Below are 22,403 nucleotides of genomic sequence, written 5' to 3' on the forward strand. Positions count from 1 at the left end.
ACAGCTGGCAACCAATAGTTCTCAAGCACTCCCCGTACACCTTGCAGAATAGGTGTCCAACCCCATCCTACAGAGGAAGACACCATGGACATCACAGCCAATGACTGTACACACTAACTCGGGGAATCATCTCCACAGTGAACTTCAAAGGCCTACTGCTGTGCAGAATGGGGGTGAACAGTACGGACAACATCTAGGACAGAACAGGATATTAAGGGGAGGTGTACATCTTCATTTCACAGGCCCCTATAGAGGCTGAATGGCAGGATCAGGCAGTTATGCCCGGGCTCTGAGAAGGTCAATCCTGCAGGACTACACGAGATGAATGAAAACTGCCAGACTGGCAGTAAAGACAGCAGCTGCTGTGTGTGGAGGAGCAGTGGCTAAGCCCTGTGATCATAAAGCCTCCAATAACCTCCACATGAGTCTCTACAGGCAACCAGAGGACCACTGAGACAGGACTGAAGGATGCTCACCACACAGCTGCAAACTCTGCTTGTGGCAGCACCACAGTGCAACCAAAACACTGAGAAAAAAACACTTTGAAAAGGGTAAGAGGAATGCTTTCACCTTGTCCTCCATAAACGACTCATGTTTCACTGTATCTTGCAATGATTTGTAAACAGTATAGATGTCTGGTGTTGTTTCTGTGTGTATTAAAAGTACTAATTTCTTAAAAGATAGGCAGACTGAGTATTTTCACATTTTTGTTTTGATATTCTTTTTTTTTTAATACACAGGAAGCCTTAAAAATGGAAGTGGCTCAAGCCTCTTTTGGGCTCTGAGTTTGTCTCAGGCATCCAGTGAAGTGCTAAAAAGAACTCAAGGAGGAGTGGATGGGAGTCAGGAATGATTCTGCAGTCTCTAGCCGAGGTCATGCGGAGGGGGATGGTGGTATCAATAGAGGAGGAAGTCAGGAGAGGAAGTGGCATGAATGAGAAGGTGATGAGTTCTGTGTGAAGGACTTTATGACTTCGTCTACTTGGCTGGAATGAGCCAAAGTAACACCAACAACACCCTGGCTAACTATGAGTGAGGACAATGAAGTGCCTCTGCCTTTGACCATGAAATGCAAACCAGCTGTGAGAGGAAACCCCAGGCAGGGGTCAGGGAATCCACAGGTTCCCTTAGATCACTGAGTCTCTTGTCCCAGATTTCCTCTGAAACTCCCCTAGGAGCCAGCTCACCACAGGTATTATATAAACACCACTGAGGCCTCTGAAGAAGAGAAGGTGGGAACCTAATGCTATGGCCAGATTTTAGGGTACTCTCTGTTCCCCATTTTGAAGACCAATGTTATCCACTGCCCCATACCTCTGCCAAAACAAAACAAAATATCAGTAAAACAAAAAGAAGGTAGAACATAGCCTATAGAACCAGAGAGTGATAAAGATGCAAGGAAACAGCCAATCAACTATTTTTACAGATGAAGAATCCTAGGCTCACACACGTGAAACCACACAAGCACTTAGGGGCTGACACAGACCTAGCACTGAGGTCTCCTAACTTTTCTTCCTACCCCCTGGGGATGAATCCAAAATCGTGCTCACTCTCTTCATATTCCGGGCCATGGTACCTTCCCCTGCAATGGTCTCAATGCATACACACAGGGCCTGTGGCTCTACTTGCTTGACTTGCTATATGGACAGAGAATTTTGTAGGTGGCAATAAGACAAAGAAAGGAGGCACAGTCTCTAAGCTTGCTCTTACTGAGTATCCCTGCATCTTTTAACAATGACTTACATTGCTAATTATTTTAGTCAGTTAACCACTTTTAAGAGAAATAATATTAAGACATATTTTTTTTATATGGGATCTGAGGTCAGTATACAGGGTTTACTTTAGAAAAAAAAGGAAAGAAAACATCATATGATCACTGTGGAATGAAATACGAGGTTTGTCTGGAAAAACTCAAGCCATTGTCAATATAATGAAAATGGTTTGCACGACATTGATGCACCCTGGCTGCCAAGAAGAGTGGACTGGAATGCAAATGTGTGAACAATGATGACTTCCCTGTACTAGATAGTGGGGGCAGTAGATGCCATTGAGTGAGCATTTGTACTTTGTGGCTGTTGCATTCAAAATGACTGCATCAAATTTTGCATTAAGCTTGAACATTCCTCTGCAGAAACGATTCAGGGGATTCAAAAAGCCACAGCTATGGACAACTGGTGATTGGCAGCTTCATCACAACAACGGACCCACTTATGAATTAGGTCTTGTGCGGAGATTTCTGATGAAACATCCAGTCAGCCAGGTGACTCAGCCCCCCTACATCCCAGCACACATTTGGCGCCCTATAACTTCAGGATTTTCCCCAAACTAAAATCACCTTTGAAAGGAAAGAGATTTCAGATCATTGTTGAGATTAAGGAAAATACAACAGGGCTGCTGATGGAGATTGGGAGAACTGTGTGAGGTCCCAAGGTGCCTGCTTTGAAGGGGACTAAGGCGTCATTGTCCTATGTACAATGTTTCTTGTATCTTCCTCAATAAATGTCTCTATTTTTCATAGGACATGACTAGACATCTTCTGGACAGACCTCGTGTATGTTTTGTGTGTTTGAGCACAAATTATATATAGAAGCCCTGACTATAGCTCACTATTCATTTCTGACATGCTGACAAAGGGGAAGCTTAATAACGTGTATCTGTAAATCATAGAAATCTTAAGAATTAGAAATTAAATTTCAAAAAGAGCAAGGGCCATTTTAAGCATCATTAAAAGCCTTATTATAGTTAGAATTTATGGAAAAACAAATGGATAAATCAGATATTAAGAAAAAACAGATAATGATCATTAACGAGGTTTTTAACTTTGCTTTGACTACTAATTTGGGAAGGAATTGAGACAAAGAAGGCACTTCTGCTCATATAAAAATTTAACTAAAGAAGAGACAATTATCCAATTACCTTAATCTCAACCTTTACTTATTAAGGAAAGTTTCTAGACACAGAAAATGTTCAAGATTAAGCTACATCTGGAGAGGATTAAATAAGAATCAGATCCTTATTCTGATATTTAACAATTTCAGGTAATCTTTCTAGAAATTTCTTAATGTGGTTACTGATATAAAAACTGGCCCAGTTCCTGCCTTGACACAGAAAACATGCTTACCTTTGTCAGAATGGTCCTTCCTCCCGTGAGGAATTCGGTGGAGGCAAAGAATGTATCCATCTTCTGTCTCCACGAGGTGTTCCTCACTAGGAAACCCCCAGGAGGAGATCATTTCACTCTATAGAGGAGAAAATACATAATTATAGTGGAAGGTCTATGGACAGAATCTGACAAAATCTCCCACATTCACAGGCAAAGAGGACATGATGTTAATGACATTTTCCAGGCTTTGTTTAAGAAATTGAACTTTCAGTCTGCTAAGTCTAGTCACACTCCCATCACCAGAGGAAATCCTCCATGTGTTTCATCCCTTCCTTCTATTCCTGAGTGTTTCGTGAAACCTATGGTCACCCCAGCATGCTCTACACCAAGGATGACTAATTTTGCCACAGCTGTGGGTCTCTTTGTTTCCATCCTGGCCCCCAGGCAAAATAAACATTCTCTTTCTTTTCTAAGTATGCCAGCCAATACCACGATCTACCTCCATTCTTATTTTAAAAGGCCCCATCCTGGTCTTTAAGTAATCTCTATTTCCCTAATACTTTGCACCTAAACAAGGTATTTCCAGACTTTATGGTTTACTTAGGATTAAAAACTTTGAAATGTTTTAATTACTGAAGGGATTGTTTTTGTTTCTCTGTTCTAACAAAATGTTTTTTTTTTTCCAGATCTTTTCATTTTTGTATTGAACTGTACTTCCTGGACATTGCTAATCACCATCCTTGTTCAATGTATTGGAAAGCAGCTCCCAGTAGTAATGTTCTTGCAAAGTTTTGACACTCTTATTGTTCTTAAACAGATTTAGTGAGACTTAAGAATTAAACAAATCTATACAAATGTCATTTATTGCTCTAAGAAGCATATAGTTTTCACAGTAAGGTGCAACCTGTAAAATACACACCACCTGTGAGGAGAGTCTAGCAAACTCAATCTAAGCTTCAGAGAACTCGAAAAGCACTGAGATATCAAGCAATGAGAGCATGTGGCTCCACGTAACCCTGAATTTAAGAACGTACTTAACTCTTATCACATGCATTCGGAAAGCAGGTGACTTTGAGAGACCTACCACATTCATATTTGTTTCAGGATCCACAGGTGGTGTATTCTCTCTGGATGTCTCAGAACGCAGGGTCCCAAGGGCCAAACAGAACACCAAACCCAAAAGCCACATTTTCATTCTGTATAAAACAGTCCATTGTTATTTGTCCAAATTTTACTGCACATAATTACATTCATAGATTAATTTCCCATAAAGAGTTCAGAACCAGGTTCAGGGCAAATAAACCTTAGGTGAAAGGCAAATATGAAACAAATGACTCCAATCACATCTGGAAGCACAAAAAGGAGGAATTCTTTTACTAGGAGACCCACCATCCCCACCTTCTGTCCCCGTTACTATGTGACCTTTGGAGCCCAGCACACCTACTCACTGCTTCATCACGAGGTTAAATAAGTTATTACTGGAGCAGTAGCAGAAGGCCGGACTTACTGTAGAGAAAACTAGGCTGAGAAAAAGGAAGATCCTCAAAAATCCCGAGACTGTTAACCTTCCGCCTTTTTCTCTCTAATTGTGATATCAACACTTGTGAGTTTGGCCAGTATTAGCTTTTGTCACCACTATCTACTCACTTCCATTCTTGCTCCAAAGTATGTGTGAGGATTCAAATTCATCACCGAAAGGGAAAAAGTGAAATGAAAGAAAAGAGCCTACTGGAGAAACAGAGGGAGAGAAGACCACCCCTCTCCCCTCCTGGGACCCTCCAGCCACTAAAAAAGACCATCTAGTTTCTGGCTGTGGCAGCACAGAATCACAGCATGGCCGAGAACTGGGGATGGAAGTTACAGGCACAGCAAAGTGACTCTCCCAAGGACACCCATATGGTTAGACACAAGGCTGGGACTACAGCCTGGGCCTCTGGCATTGTTTTAAGTAAATATAACCACTTAAAAAGGTCCATGTGTGAATGCCCACACAAAGACTTGGACAAAAAACGTTTATCACAGTCCAGCCTGTGTGGCTCAGATGGTTGGTGCATCCTTCCATGCACAGAAAGGCCGAATGGCAACGGGTTTGATTCACGGTCAGGCACATACCTGGGTGGTGGGTTCAGTCCTGGTTGGGGCACATGCAGAAGGCAACCATTCAATGTTTCTCTCTCTCTTTCTCCCTCTCTCATCAATAAATATCTATTTTTTAAATGTTTATAGCAGGTTGTATAAAATAGCCCCAAACTGGAAAAACCCAAATGCCCCAAAGGAGTGAATTGGTAAGCATATTATGGTGTATACACACTACTCAGCAATACAAAGGAATGAACACAGCAACATGGATAAATCTCAAAATAACTCTGGTGAGTGAGAGAAGCCAGACCTCCTCCCCAAAAATCCTATATATGATTCCATTTACATAAAACTCTAGAAAATGCAACCTAATCTATTTTGACAGAAAGCTGATCAATGGCTGCCAGAGGAGAAAAGAATTGGGAGCAGGGAGTTACAAAGGGCTATGCACAGGAAAGCTTTGGGGGTGGGGGTAGGGCGTGATGGACAGGTTTATTATATTGAATTTACTGATAGTTGCATGGCTCTGTACATATATCAAAGCTTATAAAATTGTACATTGAAAATATGTCTTGCTATTGAATGTCAATTAATACAATACAGCTGTTTTTAAAAGGCTAGGCTTAATCCGAGGACACGCTTACCTCAGTGATAAGGAGGGTTTGGTTCCAGACCTTCCCAATCCAGCGAGTATAGCAACAGAGCTTTGTTTATTCAATCTGAAACGAAAACCGAAATATCTCCAAGGTATGCCTGTATTCTACAAATCTGAAGAAACTTGTTCTCAGGAAGATGCAAAAGCAAACTGACACCCCTTTGATGGAATTCCTGCTGGTGCTGCACTTATTTGTCCAAGCAGTGGTGAAGCCCACACTTGTAGATGGGGGACATTATCTTGCGGTCTGCACTGGCAAAGCAAGCCCACTTGCATTTATGCAAAAGTTTGTATTTCTTTATGGCGGTTAGAAGGGATAACTTTTATTTTAAATATAACCTCTCAAAAATCTGTTATTACCAGGAATTAAGTCGATTGAAAAGAAAAATGAAAGGTTATAAGCACAATTTAAAACAATGAGGCATCCAGCACTACCCACTTTCCAGTCAGCACCTGTCCTACAGCACCTGGACCAGCTGTCCACAGAGGACTCCACAGTAACAGCTGAAGCTACTCCAGGATATATGGCCTAGCTAATTTTTCCTTCCAACACTACACTAACCAAGCTACTAGTCAACCTACACTTTCCCAACCTACTAGTCAAGTGATTACCATAAAGATGAAGATTGACAGGGGTAAATGGAGAAAAAACCCTTTCAGGCTGGATTCCAGGTGCTTTTCTGAACTCCCTTAGCCACTTTCACTTACTTCTTTCTCTATTGTAACAACCCAATTATCTGCCCTCATTTCAGCCAAGCTGGAGGGCACAGTGGGTGTCTCATTCTACTTTGAGTCCCTGGACCCCAAGTGCTCCTCACATATGAGATGCACAGTACAGACTTTGCAGTATGGAGTAGGAGCGGTCCAACAGTCCAGTGGCTGAAGAAAAGCCCCAAAGCAGTTTGTCATAGAGCTTAATAATAACAACAACATCACCAACAGCAACAATAACAACATCGACTCCCATTTAAGCTCTTGCTATGTGCCAGACCCCACAGGCAGGCTTTATGACCTACTATTTTAATTACTCCTCCACCACTCTATGCAGCAGCCTTCAATACTTTTTCCAGGAAACTGCGGCTCAACCAAGTTAAGTACCGAATGCAAAGTGCCAACTGGTTAAACAGTTGGAATTTTCACCAGCACCAATGCCAAAGTTCACTCTCGACCAGGTCGTGAGTTCACAAGTTAGTAAGGCTGGGCAGGCTGCCTGAAGGAGCTAAAGGGAGTAGAGGGCGAAGAGGAAGCCGGGAATCCAGAATACTGGCTGTCACCGCAGTCCAAAGGCTTTGGGCAGCTTCCCTGTGCAGACCACGCCTGTCTGGGAATCAGAGGGCACCTGGGGAGAAGGGGACAACTTCGGAGAGCTTCCGACTCCTGGGTCACTGGGATGTAGCTGGGCCACCCGCAATGTGCTCGGGCAAGGTGCCTAGGGCCAGCAGAGGCTCGGGACGGCGGAACTGAAACCCCAGGAGTGGTGCCTACGCTCCCCTGGAGCCCGCAGAGATGGGTCCGAACTGCAGCACTCACACCTGGCGGAGCAGCTGGGGCAGGCACTCACCTGGAGCCGTCCTCCCCGGATGCTGTCCAAAGCCGCGGTGCCAGCCATCAGAAGCCGGGCCTCTTAGAGTGGCCCTGGAGAGGGCGGAGACAGTTCCACCCCTGGGCAGGCGTCCACCCCGGCTCAGGCTCCGAGCGCCGCCAATCAGAACGGCCCGCCACCGGCAAGTGCAGCGACCACTCCCCCCTTCAGCTGAAAAAGGCGGTTCCCGAGGAGGCCCTAGGCCCCCACAAAGCCTGAGCCGTGAGCAGCCCGGAGAGGTCTGACAGCCTGGGCACCGCCACCCAACCCTCAGCAGATCGCCGCTCCTATGCTGGGCAGGTAACCCCTAGTCTCTTAGCTCTGCACCTGGAGCTACTTCTGTAGGGCCCACACCCTCTGCTTCAAATTATATACTCCGTATGAAACACTTAGCATTGTGATTGATGCAAAACAATCTTGCTGTACATTTTATTTTTACTGCTAAATGTGCCAAGCATTATTGAGACACTAGGGGTACAGCAGCCAAGAAAACAAGACCCCTGTCCTCCTGCCTACATTCTAATGAGAAGAAGCATACCACGAATAAATAACTATATAAAATAAACTAGTAGAAAGCGCTATGAAGATCAACAAAAGGGAGTAAAAGGGGTAATGAGAGAAGTTGCAATGTTACATGTGAGGTAATCAGAAAAGGACTGATGAAGTGACATCTAAACAGAAACAGAAAGGTGTTTTCAGAGCAGAGTAGGGAGTGGAGACTGATGCAGAGTGGAGGGAGGGGGGAAGAGGAGGAGGAAGAAGAGGGAGACAGAGAGAGAAGGAGCACCAGCCTCCATGATCCCAGGTTTTCAAAGGTTTCCCTTGAAGTCTTGCGCCCAGTACCAATTTGGTGCTGCATGTAAAAACACTACACAAGATCAGGAAAAGACCCACCTAAAGGAAACAAATGGGAAGCCCCGCCCCAAGTTCACACAGGATTGGGAAATTTTCAGGTTCTATCTGGCCAGAATGGGAAAATCCTGTAATGTAAAGGCACTAGGTAAGAGTCAAAAGGATATCACCTTAATGTTGGAACAAAATTAGCCCTGGAGTAAGGACACTTAAATATAAGAGTCCTGAAACCCCCTCAAATTATTTTTTACCAGGATGCCAAGACAATTCTGTGGGGAAAGAATAATCTTTTAATAAATGTTGCTGGGGAAATCAGATAGCCTTACCTCACATCTTACACAAAGTTAACTCAAAATGCACCATAGATATACATTTGAGACTTAAAACTGTATAACTTCCGTGTTGGGGCAGGGGGCATGGAGAAACTAGTAGGTTTGCCAAAGATTTTTAAAACACAGTATAAAAAAGACAACCCATGAAAGAAAAAAAAAGCAACAAATTGGACTTTTTCAAATTAAAAACTTGATTCTTTGAAAGATGCTTTATAACCACAATGAGGTACCACTTCATATCCACTGGGATGACTATAATCAAAGACATACAATAACAAGTGTTGCAGAGGATGGGGAGAAACTGAAACCCTCACACACAGCTAATGGGGATGTAAAATGGCACAGGCACTTCGGAAAACAATCTGCAGTTCCTCAAAAGGCTAAATATCCAGTTGCCATGTGGCACAGCAATTTTACTCCTATGTATCCATCTACCCAAGAGTAATAAGAACTTATGTCCACATAAAAATTTGTCCATGAATGTCCATAAAGTATTCATGATAGCCAAAGGATAGAGACATGTCTACCAACTGATGAATGGCTACATGAAATGTGATATATCCATATAATGGAATATTATTGCATAATTTTAAAATGTAGTACTGATACATGCTGCAACATGGATGAAACTTGAGAACATGCTAAGTGAAGGAAAGCCAGTCACAAAAACACAAAACAAAACACTCTATTTATATGACATGTCCAGAATAGGCAAATTGATACAAACAGAAAGTAGATTAGTGGTTGCCTAGAGACAGTGGTGGGGGATGGGAAGAGAGTGGGTTGATGGCTACAGGGTGTGGGGTTCCTTCTTTCAGATATGAAAGTGTTCTAAAAATAATGGTGGTGAAGGTTATACAGCTCTGAATAAACTGAAAGTCATTCAGTTATACACTTTAAATGGGTGAATTGTGTGGTATGTGAGTTATATGACAATAAAACTGCTTTTAAAAACTTTATAAAAATGATGAGATGTTCTCCTTACAATTTAATAAGAAGACTAAAAGCCCAATCAAAATGGGCAAAAGATGGAACACAGCACCATAATAGATATACACATGGCAAGTAAACACATGAACATATGCTCACCATCATCAGTCATCAAGGAAATGCAAATTAAAGCCACAATAAGATATCACTGTTCTACCCATGAGAATGTCTAAAATTAAAAAGTGCTGAAAACTATGCAGAGTAACTAGAAATCTCATACATTACTAATGGGAATGTAAAGTGGTCAGCCACTTTAGAAAACAATTTGAAAGGAAATAAATTTGCCTCATATGACTAGCTATTCTACTCATAAGTGGAAATGAAAATTTCCCAACAGAAATAAAAATTATTTGTATACAAATGGTCTTTGTAGTTTTATTTGTACAAAGGAAACACTAGAGGCCACATGTATGCCCATCAACAGGTAAATGGGTAAACAAGTTTTGATATATCCATACAGTGGGTTACTCAGCAATAAAAAATAATGAACTATCTTTTAATCTTCACTTGAGGATATGTTTACTGATTTTAGAGAAGAGGAAGGGAGTGAGAGAGAGAGAACACATATTGATGTGAGAGAGAAACATCGATCAGTTGCCTCCAGTATGCACCCTGACCAGGTATAGAACCCACAACCTGGTATGAGTCCTGACCAGGAATAAAACCCACAAACTTTTGGTGTATGAGACAATTCTCCACTCTATGGAGCCACCTGGCCTGGCCAGGGCAAAAATAATGAACTACTGACACACACAGCAACATGTATGACTCAAAATAGTTATGCTTACACAAATGAAACGGACAAAAAAATCTAATACTATATTATACTACAATAATACTGTATTATTTCACTTAGACAAAATTCTAGAAAATCTAAGCTAACCCACATTGACAGAAGAAAGATAAGTGGTTGCGTGGAAAGGACATATTTTGGGGGGAAGTGGTGGTGGGAGGAGGTCAGATCACAAAGTAACATGAAGACAATTTTGGAGGGAGTAAATATGTTTACTATCTTAATTGTGGTGTGGGCACTGAAACAGAGCCCAGTTGTAGCATTTCTTCTCAGCCCCACAGACCTGGTCATCTTGCATTTGACAAGCTTGTTTAGAAGCACTGGCTTAGGAATGAGTCTTTTCTCAGAAAGTTTAATTTCCTAATCCAACTTCTCCCTTCCTCCAATCCATCCTCCTACATTGAGTCACTCATCACAGATTTGCCATTTCTAAACTCTCGAACTACCAGGAAAAGTCATTAAGAATTTTATATCCAGTAATCATGGTTTCAATTTGAGATGTACAGAAATAGTCTCACAATTTTATTGTTATGGGTTGTATCGTAGGTATTGGACTTTACCTACAAATGTTTCGTCTTGTGAAAAACTATTCTTTGGTGGATTGCTACCAAATAATTAGAGGTAACAAGTTCCCTGTGTTTGGATCTTTGGTTGGCTTCATGTTCAGGAAAACAACTTGTTCTCTGAGATTCTTTCTGTTTACCATGGTAGAAACTACCCCTGTCCTCTAACTCTGCCAAACATATCATGCAAAGGCAATAAACAAATATACACAGAAAGGTATGATTAACTAGAGTTGCTTGAGAAGCACAGATTAAAGAAGTGCTAACAGCATGTGAAATCAGTCAACATACTGCATGAACCAAGAGCTACAGAAAGAATGCTCTTTTTCTTGAGGACTTGTATTCTTTTATTTTTCTTCTACATTTTAAGGAAATGTTCACTGAATCAATGGAATATCTGTGGAGCACTCATTGTGTGCAAGGGTTAGGTTTAAATATTATGAGAGGCTTCATGAGTCTTCTTCCTGACCTGCTTCTTTTGGTTGATATTTGTGTCTTGGAGCCACTGATAGTAAGATGTCTTCAGGAAATGCTGAAACTGGGGACCCTGCCTCCAACTTCAAAGCCACAGCTGTTATGCCAGATGGTCAGTTCAAAGGTATCAGCTTCCCTGACTACAGAGAAAAATATGTGGTTACCCTCTTGACTTTACCTTTGTATGCTCCACGGAGATCATTGCTTTCAGTGACAGGGCAGAAGAATTTAAGAAACTCAACTGCCAAGTGATTAGGGCTTCTGTGGATTCTCGCTTCAGTCACCTGGCATTCATGGATCAACACACCCAGGAAATAAGGAGGACTGGTACCCATGAACATTCTCTTGATATCAGACCATAAGCGCACCATTGCTCAGGACTATAGGGTCTTAAAGGCTAAAGAAGGCATCTCATTCAGGAGCTTCTTATCATTGATGAAAAAAGGTATCCTTTGCCAGATCACCGTAAATCACCTTCCTGTTGGCCCCTCTGTGGATGAGACTCTGAGAATAGTTCAGGCTTTCCACTACATTAACAAACAAGGAGAAGTGTCCCCAGCTGGCTGGAAACCTGGCAGTGAAATCATCAAGCCTGATGTCCAGAAGAGCAAACGATTGTTCTCCAAGCAGAAGTGAGCACAGGACCATTACATGATCATGGCGGCAATGTAGAGCCTTCAGAACAAAACCTCTCTTTTCCTACTTTCATGATTTAAACCCAAGATCTAAGATTTGAGCCCAATGTGGTCCGGACGAGACAAAACTTCTCTGGTGGGTGTGGGGAGGCCAACCTATCTTCTTCTGGAGGAAATAGCCTGGGCTAATGCAGCAGGCCAACTGACGTGTACAATAGTGGGACAACATCTTTTATTTCATGTAGTTTCTATTCAAATCAAACTGATACTTGAATTTGAATGATTGAAAGGATATTCCTGCAGATGATTTCAGCACGTCCACATTTTTGTAGACTTTACTGTTTCTAACATTTCTCATGTATGAAGAATTGAGCTATTGACAGGAAAACAGCCTTTTTATTTTATTGGCAACTGAGATGAGAACTACCTTCAATACCCAATGTATCTATTTTGGAGAAAAGAAGAGTTTCCCCTCCTTTTTTGCCAGTAGCTTCTGTTAAAATGGGAGTCCTGGTGCCTGTGTGAAGCAGGTCTCTTTCAGTGGCAAGTAGAGTAAATGGAGTGGCGACTGGACAACGTGATTCCCTTTCCTCGACTAGACCACTTGCTGAAGATAATGTAATAAATATAGTGACCACAGCAAGAAATGCAGGTGTTTTTCTCTGTGCCTCTTGCTAAGTGGTCCCAAGCTTCCCACTAGTGGCAGCTGGACTTGGTTCTCAGCATAGACTTTCCAAGATGCCTCTTTTTCCAGCAAAGGCAAATGCCAACCACAGATCATTTTGTAGCTCCTGCAAAGTGGCTCCAGACAAGGCACAGGCAGCACTGGAGCCTTTCCCAAGAGGCCCCAGAACCAACACATCTGGTGGCCAACTTCAGATCACACCAGAGCACCATCCAATTAAGTCCACAATTGGCATACACAAAGAGTAACTTTGCCAGGCACCAGGCCCTGCTAAAGCAAATTACCTTCCATCAGGTCAGCTGCCACGAAACACCTTCTCAGCTATAGTCATGGTCAGTCCCCATGACCAGTCAGCCTGAAAGTCATTTTCACCCACTGACATGCCAACAGCAATCAAGGGTCAACAAGAGGGCACCACAACCCACACAAGGGACACCCCTGGAGCACTTGACTCAGGTGAATTGGGAGATTGCACCACGAGGTCACACAGGACACCTACTGCGTAAGGACACTCTGCCAAGACTAGGATGTAGCACTTCCTCCTATTACATGGACACAAAAACAGCCAAAATGGGGAGACAAAGAAACATCTTTGAAATGAAAGAACACGAGAAAACCCCAGAAAAAAAAAGAAACCTAAATGAAATGGAGGCAAACAATGTACCACACAGAGGTCAAAATACCAGTTATAAAGATGCCCAATGAACTTAGGGCAAGAAAAGATTAACTTAGTGATAGCCTCAACAGAGAGTTAGAAATGTTTTTTAAATAGTCAAAAATGAATAATACAATGACTGAAATGAAGAATACATGAGAGGAAATCAGCAGCATATTAGATGAAGCAGAGGATCAAATTAGCAAATCGAGAGGCAAGGTAGTAGAAAATGCCCAAATGCAACAGCAAAAGGTAAAAACAGTTTTTAAAAATGAGTATAGTGAACAGGACTTCTGAGAAAACATGAAGTATAGCAACATTTGCATCAACTAGAAGGAAGAGAGAGAGCAAGGATTGAAAACCTGTCTGAAGAAGTAATGACTAAAAATTTCTCTAACCTGGCAAAGGAAAGAGACATACAAATCCAGGAGGCAGAGAGAGTCCCAAACAAGATGAACCCAAAGAGGCCCTCACCAAGACACATCAAAATTAAAACACCAAAAGTTAAAGGCAAAGAGAGAACCTTAAAGGCAGAAAGAGAAAAGCAGTTAGTTACCTACAAGGGAGCTCTCATGAGACTGTCAGCTGATTTCTAAACAGAAACTTTACAGGTCCAAAGGGACTGATGCAAAATATTCAAAGTGATGAAAAGCCAGGACCCACAACCAAAGTCTCTCTATCCAGTCAGGCCACCGTTTAGAATTAAAGGGCAGGTCAAGAGCTTCCCAGACAAGAAAAAACACAAAGGAATTCATCAGCACCAAAAACGGTATTATAAGAAATGTTAAAATTTCTGTTCAAAATGGCAGCATAGGTAAACGTGGCTCACCCCCTCACACAACCACATTAAACTTACAACTAAATTATAGAACAATCACCACTCAGGGCTGAGGGTAATCGAGCTGAGTGGAAGTCTGACAGCTATGGCATAAAAGAAACCACATCCATCCAGACTGGTAGGAAGGGCATAGACGTGGAATGGACTGGCCCCACATCCACATGTGGTACATAAAAATTTGAAAGGGGTATCTTGTGAGCAAGGCATCCCAACCCCACACCAGGGCCCCCAGCCCATGGTTACAGTGCCCACACTTCCCCACATAAGTCCCCACAACTTCTGGCTGCAAAACCAGTGGGGACTGAGTTGGTAGGAAACAACTGCTGGAGTCCTAAGCAGTTGTCTCTTAAAGAATCCCTGTGTGGACTTACTGAGACTCACTTTTCTCTGAGTTCTAGCCCCTGGGTAGTAGCTTGAAAGGCACCAGTGGCATATAGGGATGAACTGAAGGGCCTGGCAGCAAGGCAAAAGCTAAAAAACAGCTTTATCCCATGCAGAAATCTGGGCAGAGGCTATTGTCCTGTTTCTGAGCCCTCCCCTGACAGAGTCACTCAGCTGGCAAGCTGGATCCATCTCTGAACCCCCATCAACCTGACTAACACTGTGTGTCCCACCCTGGAGATTCCTTGAGGGTCTATCCCGCCCAAGTCACACCTGTTAACTGCGGCTTTTCCATATGAATGACTGGTCTTGGGTCGTGCTTCACAATTTCCTGAGTCCTTTCAAAGAAGCCACAGCCAGGCACTGCAAAGAAAAATTCTCACTCACAAAGGCAAATACTTAATAAACGCAGCCAAATGACCAACTATAAAGCTATTACAAGGGTAAAAGGCAAAACTTCAAAAATTCTGTGTCATTTGGATACAAACACATATGCACAAAAGAAGTCAAAAATAATACCAAAAACGTAAATGTGGAGGGAGGGAGTAGAGAAATGGTAGTGATTTTCAAACATGTTTGAACTTAAGCCATCGTCAGCTTAAAGCATGCTGTTACAAAAACTGTTTGGTATATATAAGGCACGTGGCAACCACAAAGCAAAACTCTACAGATGCTATATGAGAAATAAAAAAATCCAAACACCATGTGCAGAAAGTCATCTATATATAAGAGTGGAGTGCAAAAGAAAAGGAAAACATCAGAGAAGTACAAAATTAATTAGAGAACAATTAATAAAATGTCAGTAACACTTCTCAATAATTAGTTTAAATGTAAATGAAATCAATGTTACAATCAAAAGACATAGGGTCACTAACTGTATAAGAAAACAAGACCCACACACATGATGCCTATGTGAGATCGACCTCAGACCAAAGGGATGAAGAAGGCATCTGAAGAAATCCAAAACATTAGTTCAAAAAGATATATCCCTCTGTAGGTTCATTGCAACATTATTTATAACAGTGCACATGTAGAAGCAACTTGAGTATCCATCAATAGATGAATAGATGAAGAAGATATGGTACAGATATACAATGGAATAGTACTTGGCCAAAAAAGAAAATAATGTTAATGTTTGAGACAATGTGGAGGGACCTAGAGGGTGTTGTGCTGAGTCAATCTGAAAAAAAAAAATAGAGAAAGAAATGAACAGACAAAACAGAGAAACTAATTGATACAGAGAACAAATTGATGATTCCCAGGTAGGAGGGGATTCAGAAGGGTGAAAAAGGTGAAGAGACTAGGAAATACAAACTGGCAGTCACAAAATAGTCAGGGGGACATAAAGTACAGCACAGGGAACATAGTCATAAAACTGTGATAGCTGTGTGCACTGTCAGGTGGGTGCCGGGCTTCCTGGGGGTTCCCCTTGCACGGTATGGAAATGTCTAAACACTAGGCTGTACACCTGAAACTAATGCAATAGTAAATGTCAACTGGTATTAAAAGTAAATTAATTAAAATTTTAAAAGGAGAAAACTGGTAATCTGTTATAATTTAGTGAATTTGATCAATAAAACTAATTTATGTTGGATAGTTGTGGGTAACAAATTTGAATTATTAAGTAAATCTCCAGGTTTCGAACCCATTAAAGGCATCATATTTTTTCTTCTCCTTTCATCATAAACTGTATGGGGTGTGGTATCTCTTCAAGGTGGTGATTTCACCTCCTTTGGATATATACCGTAAGTGAATTTGCTAGATTTATTCTATTTTTACTATTTTTTATGAAAAAGATTCTATTTTTATAGGAGAATTCAATTTTTAGAAACCTCTGTACCGCTCTTTCGATGGTTGTATCAGTCTATATTCCCTCCAGCAAAGCAGCAGATTTCACTTTTTTCCACATCCACAATGGCACCTGTTATCTCTTTAGTTTTGTTTTGTATTTTTTTTGTTTGTCTTTTATTAGGATGGTGGGATTTGTTACTCATTTTAACATGTGTCAGGTGATTTCTCTTGTGATTTTGTATTTGCATTTTTCTTACTATTACTGATGCTGAACACACTTTCATGAACCAGTTAGCACTCTGAATGTCTTCTTCAGAAAAGTGTCTGTTCAAGTTCTATGCCCATTAGTCACTCAGCTTGCTTCTTTGTTGTTGTTCATTTGTTGGGGCGTTTTTCGGTTTTATGCTATTGAGTTGTACAGATTTCTTACAGCTTTTAGGTATAAATTCTTTATCAAATATATGGATTACAAATATTTGTCCTATTGCACAGGTTTCCTTTGCATTGTGTTGATAGTTTTTTGTGTTGTTTTTTTTTAACATTCAGAAGCTTTTTAGTTGATGGAGTATCCCTTGTTCATTTTGACTCGTATTGCCTGTGCTTACGGTGTCATATCCAAAAATTCATCTCCAAGAAAGCTGTCAAGGAGCTTTTTCTGCAAGAGCCAAGCCTAGAGGAGTGGGAAGAGCTAACAGGTTTTACCACTAGGGGGGCGCTTGGCCAATTATCCCTCCTGTTGAGCTGGTCTGTGGTGGCCAGTCTACCTTCTTCCTCTACAGGGGCTACCTTCAACCTCCTCAGAAGTCAGTGCTTAAAAAAACAAACAAACAAGCAGCATTTTCTTTTGTAATTCTTATTTGAAAAACAACAGATAGAAAATTGAGAAAATACCGAAAACCACAAGTTAGGAAAACAAAAACTATCCCCAGCCTCAGAACACCGGGATTCATCTCTTTAGCAATTAAGTATGGAATGAGCTGGCTTTTTCTAATTTTTTTAAAATGTAGTTTATTGATTATGCTATTACAGTTGTCCCATTTCCCCCCTTCACTCCCCTCTGCCCTGTACACCCTCTCCCTCCCACATTCTCCCGCTTTAGTTCATGTCCATGTTTCATAAGTTCTTTAGCTTCTACATTTCCCATTGTATTCTTGCCCTCCTCCTGTCTATTTTCTACCTACCATCTATGCTACTTATTCTCTGTACCTTTTCCCCCTCTCTCCTCCTCCCACTCCCCTGTTGCTAACCCTCCATGTGATCTCCCTTTCTGTGGTTCTCTTCCTGTTCTAGTTGTTTGCTTAGTTTCTTTTGGTTTTGTTTTAGGTGTGGTTTTTAATAATTGTGAGTTTGCTGTCATTTTACTATGCACGCTTTTTTATCTTCTTTTTCTCAGATAAGTCCCTCTAATATTTCATAAAATAAGGGCTTGGTGATGATGAACTTCTTTAACTTGACCTTATCTGAGAAGCACTTTATCTGCCCTTCCATGCTAACTGAAAGCTTTTCTGGATAGAGCAATCTGGGATATAGGTCCTTGCCTTTCATGACTTGGAATACTTCTTTCCAGCCCCTTCTTGCCTGTAAGTTCTCCTTTGAGAAATCAGCTGACAGTCTGATGGGAACTCCTTTGTAGGTGACTGTCTCCTTATCTCTTGCTGCTTCTAGGATTCTCTCCTTCATTTTTACTTTGGCTAATGTAATTATGATGTGCCTTGGTATGTTCTTTCTTGGGTCCAACTTCTTTGGGACTCTCTGAGCTTCCTGGACTTCCTGGAAGTCTATTTCCTTTGCCAGAATGGGGAAGTTGTCCTTTATTATTTGTTCAAATAAGTTTTCAGTTTCTGGCTCTTCCTTTTCTCCTTCTGGTACCACTATAATTCAGATGTTGGAACGTTTAAAGATGTCCTGGAGGTTTCTAAGCTTCTCCTCAGTTTTTTGAATTCTTATTTCTCCATTCTTTCCTGTTTGGTTGTTTCTTTCTTCCTTCTGGTCCACTCTATTGTTCTGAGTCCCAGTTTCCTTCGCATCACTATTGGTTCCCTGTGCATTTTCCTTCATTTCTCTTATCGTATCCTGCATTTGTTCATCTAATTTGTGACCAAAATCAACCAATTCTGTGAGCATCCTAATCACCAGTGTTTTGAACTGTGCATCTGATAGGTTGGCTATCTCTCGGTCACTTAAAATGATGGATTCTGGGGCTTGGATTTGTTCTTCTGTTTGAGCCATGTCCCTCTCTCTCTCTCTCTTTCTTTTTTTTTCTTGGTCTGGTCACACCTGTTACAGTAAGGGGCGGAGCCTTAGGTGTTCACCGGGGCAGGGCATCCCAGTTGCTGAGTTGTATGTGGGGGCCGGTTGAGAGGGAACAATGGCGGTTGCTCTGTTCTCCGTGAGACCTCAGTCCCTTCTGCTACTTCCCCCAAGCAAACTGGGTTCCTCTGGTGCCAATTCCAGTGTGGGTGGGCTTGTGTACGCTGTGGGACCCTCCAAGAACCTCCCCCGTGATGATGGGTGTCTCTCCGTGCGCCTCAGCTCCCACAGGTGACCTCAATCAGTGTCCTGAGGCTGTATTTCCCAGCGCTGTGATGCTGGGTTGCGCACACTCCCTTGCTTTACAATCGCCACCTCACTGGGTCTGCTGGTTGCCAGTTGCCACCCCTCAGCTGGGGTCTGCCAGCTGCCGCCTGCGCACTCAGGGTCCCCACCCCCACTGGTCTTGCATGCCCAGGATACTTTATGCACCTCCAAATGCCTTACGTGCCTGGTCCCACTGCTCTCTCCTCTCCTTTCCGCACCGAAACCCGCACCTGGCTGCTTGTCTCCACCCTTCCTACAAGTCTGGATGCACGGGTCTAATTCATCTTCTTGGTTGTCCAACTTTCATTCAGATCAATATTCTGTCATTTCTGGATGTTACTGTGTTTCTAAATTATTGTTGTCCCTATTTTGGTTGTGCGTGGAGGTACGGTGCGACCACCTGTGCCTCCATCTTGGCGGGAAGTCCAGCTTTTCTTTTATTAATTAAGCTAACAGCTGACATTCAAATTCTCCTTTTGGGGAGGAGCTCTTTTTCATATTCGTTTCCATTCCTTTTTCTCTCTTCTTTTGAGATATATAAAATGACACATTTTCAGTGTTCAGCGTGGAATAACATCTTGCCCTAGGAAGAGAAGGAGTGTGGGGGCAGGGCAGGGTGGCCTCCCAAAAAGGGCTTCAACATGCCTCCTGTCTCTTTGCAGCACAGTGTCTAGCACAGGTTCAGTACACGTGTTTAATGAACGCGAGACTTTGAGTGAATGGGCAGCCACACAGGAAGTAAGTGTTGGGACTCTTCCCTCCCCTCCCACTGTCTCCGTGAGGCTTCTCCCATTCTGGTGAAGCAGCACCCTAAGCTGACAGTTAAGTTTGCTCCCACACTGCTTAGAGGAGCTCTGACAGAGGCAGCAGTCCTGACTCCTGCCTCCAGGTAACTGGACTTACATAGATTCTTTGTTTCTTTTTTAAAAGATTGTATTTATTTATCTGTTCAGGGGTAGGGAGAGAGAAAGAGGGGGAGAAACATCAATGTGTGGTTGCCTATACTGCGCCCCCCTGCTGGAGACCTGGCCTGCAACCCAGGCTTGTGCCCTGACTGTGAATGGAACCAGGGACACCTTGCTCCCCAGGCTGGCACTCAATCTATTGAGCCATAACATCCAGGCCAGATTCTTTCCATGTATGACACTCGATGGGTTTTGCAGAGGATGTAAGGATTGGCCATGGTTCTGTTTTCTGAAGCAGAAAGTGAGTGTTGGGAGTCATGGAGGCAATGGAGAAAGGAGAGAGGGAAGCTGAGGTTTTCCATTGGCATGCTTTGATATACTTTGTAATTTTGACTTCAAGTAGGTAGACAATTTAAAAGATCTCATTTCAATTCTGAAAGAACTTGTTACCTCTAGAAGAAAAATGTGAGGACAAAACCCTATGTCTGGCTATTTTGAATTTGAATGTTTCAAAGGATATTCTTGCAGATGATTTCAACCCATCCACAATTTTGTAGACTTTACTGTTTCTAACATTTCTCATGTATGAAGAATTGAGCTATTGACAGGAAAACAGCCTTTTTATTTTATTGGCAACTGAGATGAGAACTACCTTCAATACCCAATGTATCTATTTTGGAGAAAAGAAGAGTTTCCCCTCCTTTTTTGCCAGTAGCTTCTGTTAAAATGGGAGTCCTGGTGCCTGTGTGAAGCAGGTCTCTTTCAGTGGCAAGTAGAGTAAATGGAGTGGCGACTGGACAACGTGATTCCCTTTCCTCGACTAGACCACTTGCTGAAGATAATGTAATAAATATAGTGACCACAGCAAGAAATGCAGGTGTTTTTCTCTGTGCCTCTTGCTAAGTGGTCCCAAGCTTCCCACTAGTGGCAGCTGGACTTGGTTCTCAGCATAGACTTTCCAAGATGCCTCTTTTTCCAGCAAAGGCAAATGCCAACCACAGATCATTTTGTAGCTCCTGCAAAGTGGCTCCAGACAAGGCACAGGCAGCACTGGAGCCTTTCCCAAGAGGCCCCAGAACCAACACATCTGGTGGCCAACTTCAGATCACACCAGAGCACCATCCAATTAAGTCCACAATTGGCATACACAAAGAGTAACTTTGCCAGGCACCAGGCCCTGCTAAAGCAAATTACCTTCCATCAGGTCAGCTGCCACGAAACACCTTCTCAGCTATAGTCATGGTCAGTCCCCATGACCAGTCAGCCTGAAAGTCATTTTCACCCACTGACATGCCAACAGCAATCAAGGGTCAACAAGAGGGCACCACAACCCACACAAGGGACACCCCTGGAGCACTTGACTCAGGTGAATTGGGAGATTGCACCACGAGGTCACACAGGACACCTACTGCGTAAGGACACTCTGCCAAGACTAGGATGTAGCACTTCCTCCTATTACATGGACACAAAAACAGCCAAAATGGGGAGACAAAGAAACATCTTTGAAATGAAAGAACACGAGAAAACCCCAGAAAAAAAAAGAAACCTAAATGAAATGGAGGCAAACAATGTACCACACAGAGGTCAAAATACCAGTTATAAAGATGCCCAATGAACTTAGGGCAAGAAAAGATTAACTTAGTGATAGCCTCAACAGAGAGTTAGAAATGTTTTTTAAATAGTCAAAAATGAATAATACAATGACTGAAATGAAGAATACATGAGAGGAAATCAGCAGCATATTAGATGAAGCAGAGGATCAAATTAGCAAATCGAGAGGCAAGGTAGTAGAAAATGCCCAAATGCAACAGCAAAAGGTAAAAACAGTTTTTAAAAATGAGTATAGTGAACAGGACTTCTGAGAAAACATGAAGTATAGCAACATTTGCATCAACTAGAAGGAAGAGAGAGAGCAAGGATTGAAAACCTGTCTGAAGAAGTAATGACTAAAAATTTCTCTAACCTGGCAAAGGAAAGAGACATACAAATCCAGGAGGCAGAGAGAGTCCCAAACAAGATGAACCCAAAGAGGCCCTCACCAAGACACATCAAAATTAAAACACCAAAAGTTAAAGGCAAAGAGAGAACCTTAAAGGCAGAAAGAGAAAAGCAGTTAGTTACCTACAAGGGAGCTCTCATGAGACTGTCAGCTGATTTCTAAACAGAAACTTTACAGGTCCAAAGGGACTGATGCAAAATATTCAAAGTGATGAAAAGCCAGGACCCACAACCAAAGTCTCTCTATCCAGTCAGGCCACCGTTTAGAATTAAAGGGCAGGTCAAGAGCTTCCCAGACAAGAAAAACACAAAGGAATTCATCAGCACCAAAACGGTATTATAAGAAATGTTAAAATTTCTGTTCAAAATGGCAGCATAGGTAAACGTGGCTCACCCCCTCACACAACCACATTAAACTTACAACTAAATTATAGAACAATCACCACTCAGGGCTGAGGGTAATCGAGCTGAGTGGAAGTCTGACAGCTATGGCATAAAAGAAACCACATCCATCC

At 42.2% G+C, this 22,403-nt stretch overlaps 1 protein-coding gene and 1 pseudogene across 2 annotated transcripts in view; one reads left to right on the forward strand and one right to left on the reverse strand.

Moving 5' to 3' along the window:
• LOC123828666 (lysosomal acid lipase/cholesteryl ester hydrolase-like) overlaps positions 1-7,527 on the reverse strand; it is a 32,969-nt gene extending 25,442 nt beyond the window's left edge. For both annotated transcript variants that reach the window (XM_045853733.1, XM_045853731.1), the window contains exons 1-4: positions 7,399-7,527; positions 5,827-5,901; positions 4,188-4,299; positions 3,122-3,239 (exon numbers count right to left, since the gene is read on the reverse strand). In XM_045853733.1, the coding sequence (XP_045709689.1) occupies positions 3,122-3,239; positions 4,188-4,298 (229 nt within the window). In that variant the 5' untranslated portion in view covers position 4,299; positions 5,827-5,901; positions 7,399-7,527. The remainder of the gene's footprint in view (positions 1-3,121; positions 3,240-4,187; positions 4,300-5,826; positions 5,902-7,398) is intronic.
• Positions 7,528-11,465: 3,938 nt separating this feature from the next.
• On the forward strand, positions 11,466-12,059 carry LOC123828667 (annotated as a pseudogene).
• Positions 12,060-22,403: the final 10,344 nt, after the last annotated feature.

The sequence above is a fragment of the Phyllostomus hastatus genome, unplaced genomic scaffold (genome assembly GCF_019186645.2).
Source record: "Phyllostomus hastatus isolate PE091 unplaced genomic scaffold, TTU_PhHast_1.1 phas_scaffold_1066, whole genome shotgun sequence".
In the NCBI taxonomy this organism is placed as follows: Eukaryota; Metazoa; Chordata; class Mammalia; order Chiroptera; family Phyllostomidae; genus Phyllostomus; species Phyllostomus hastatus.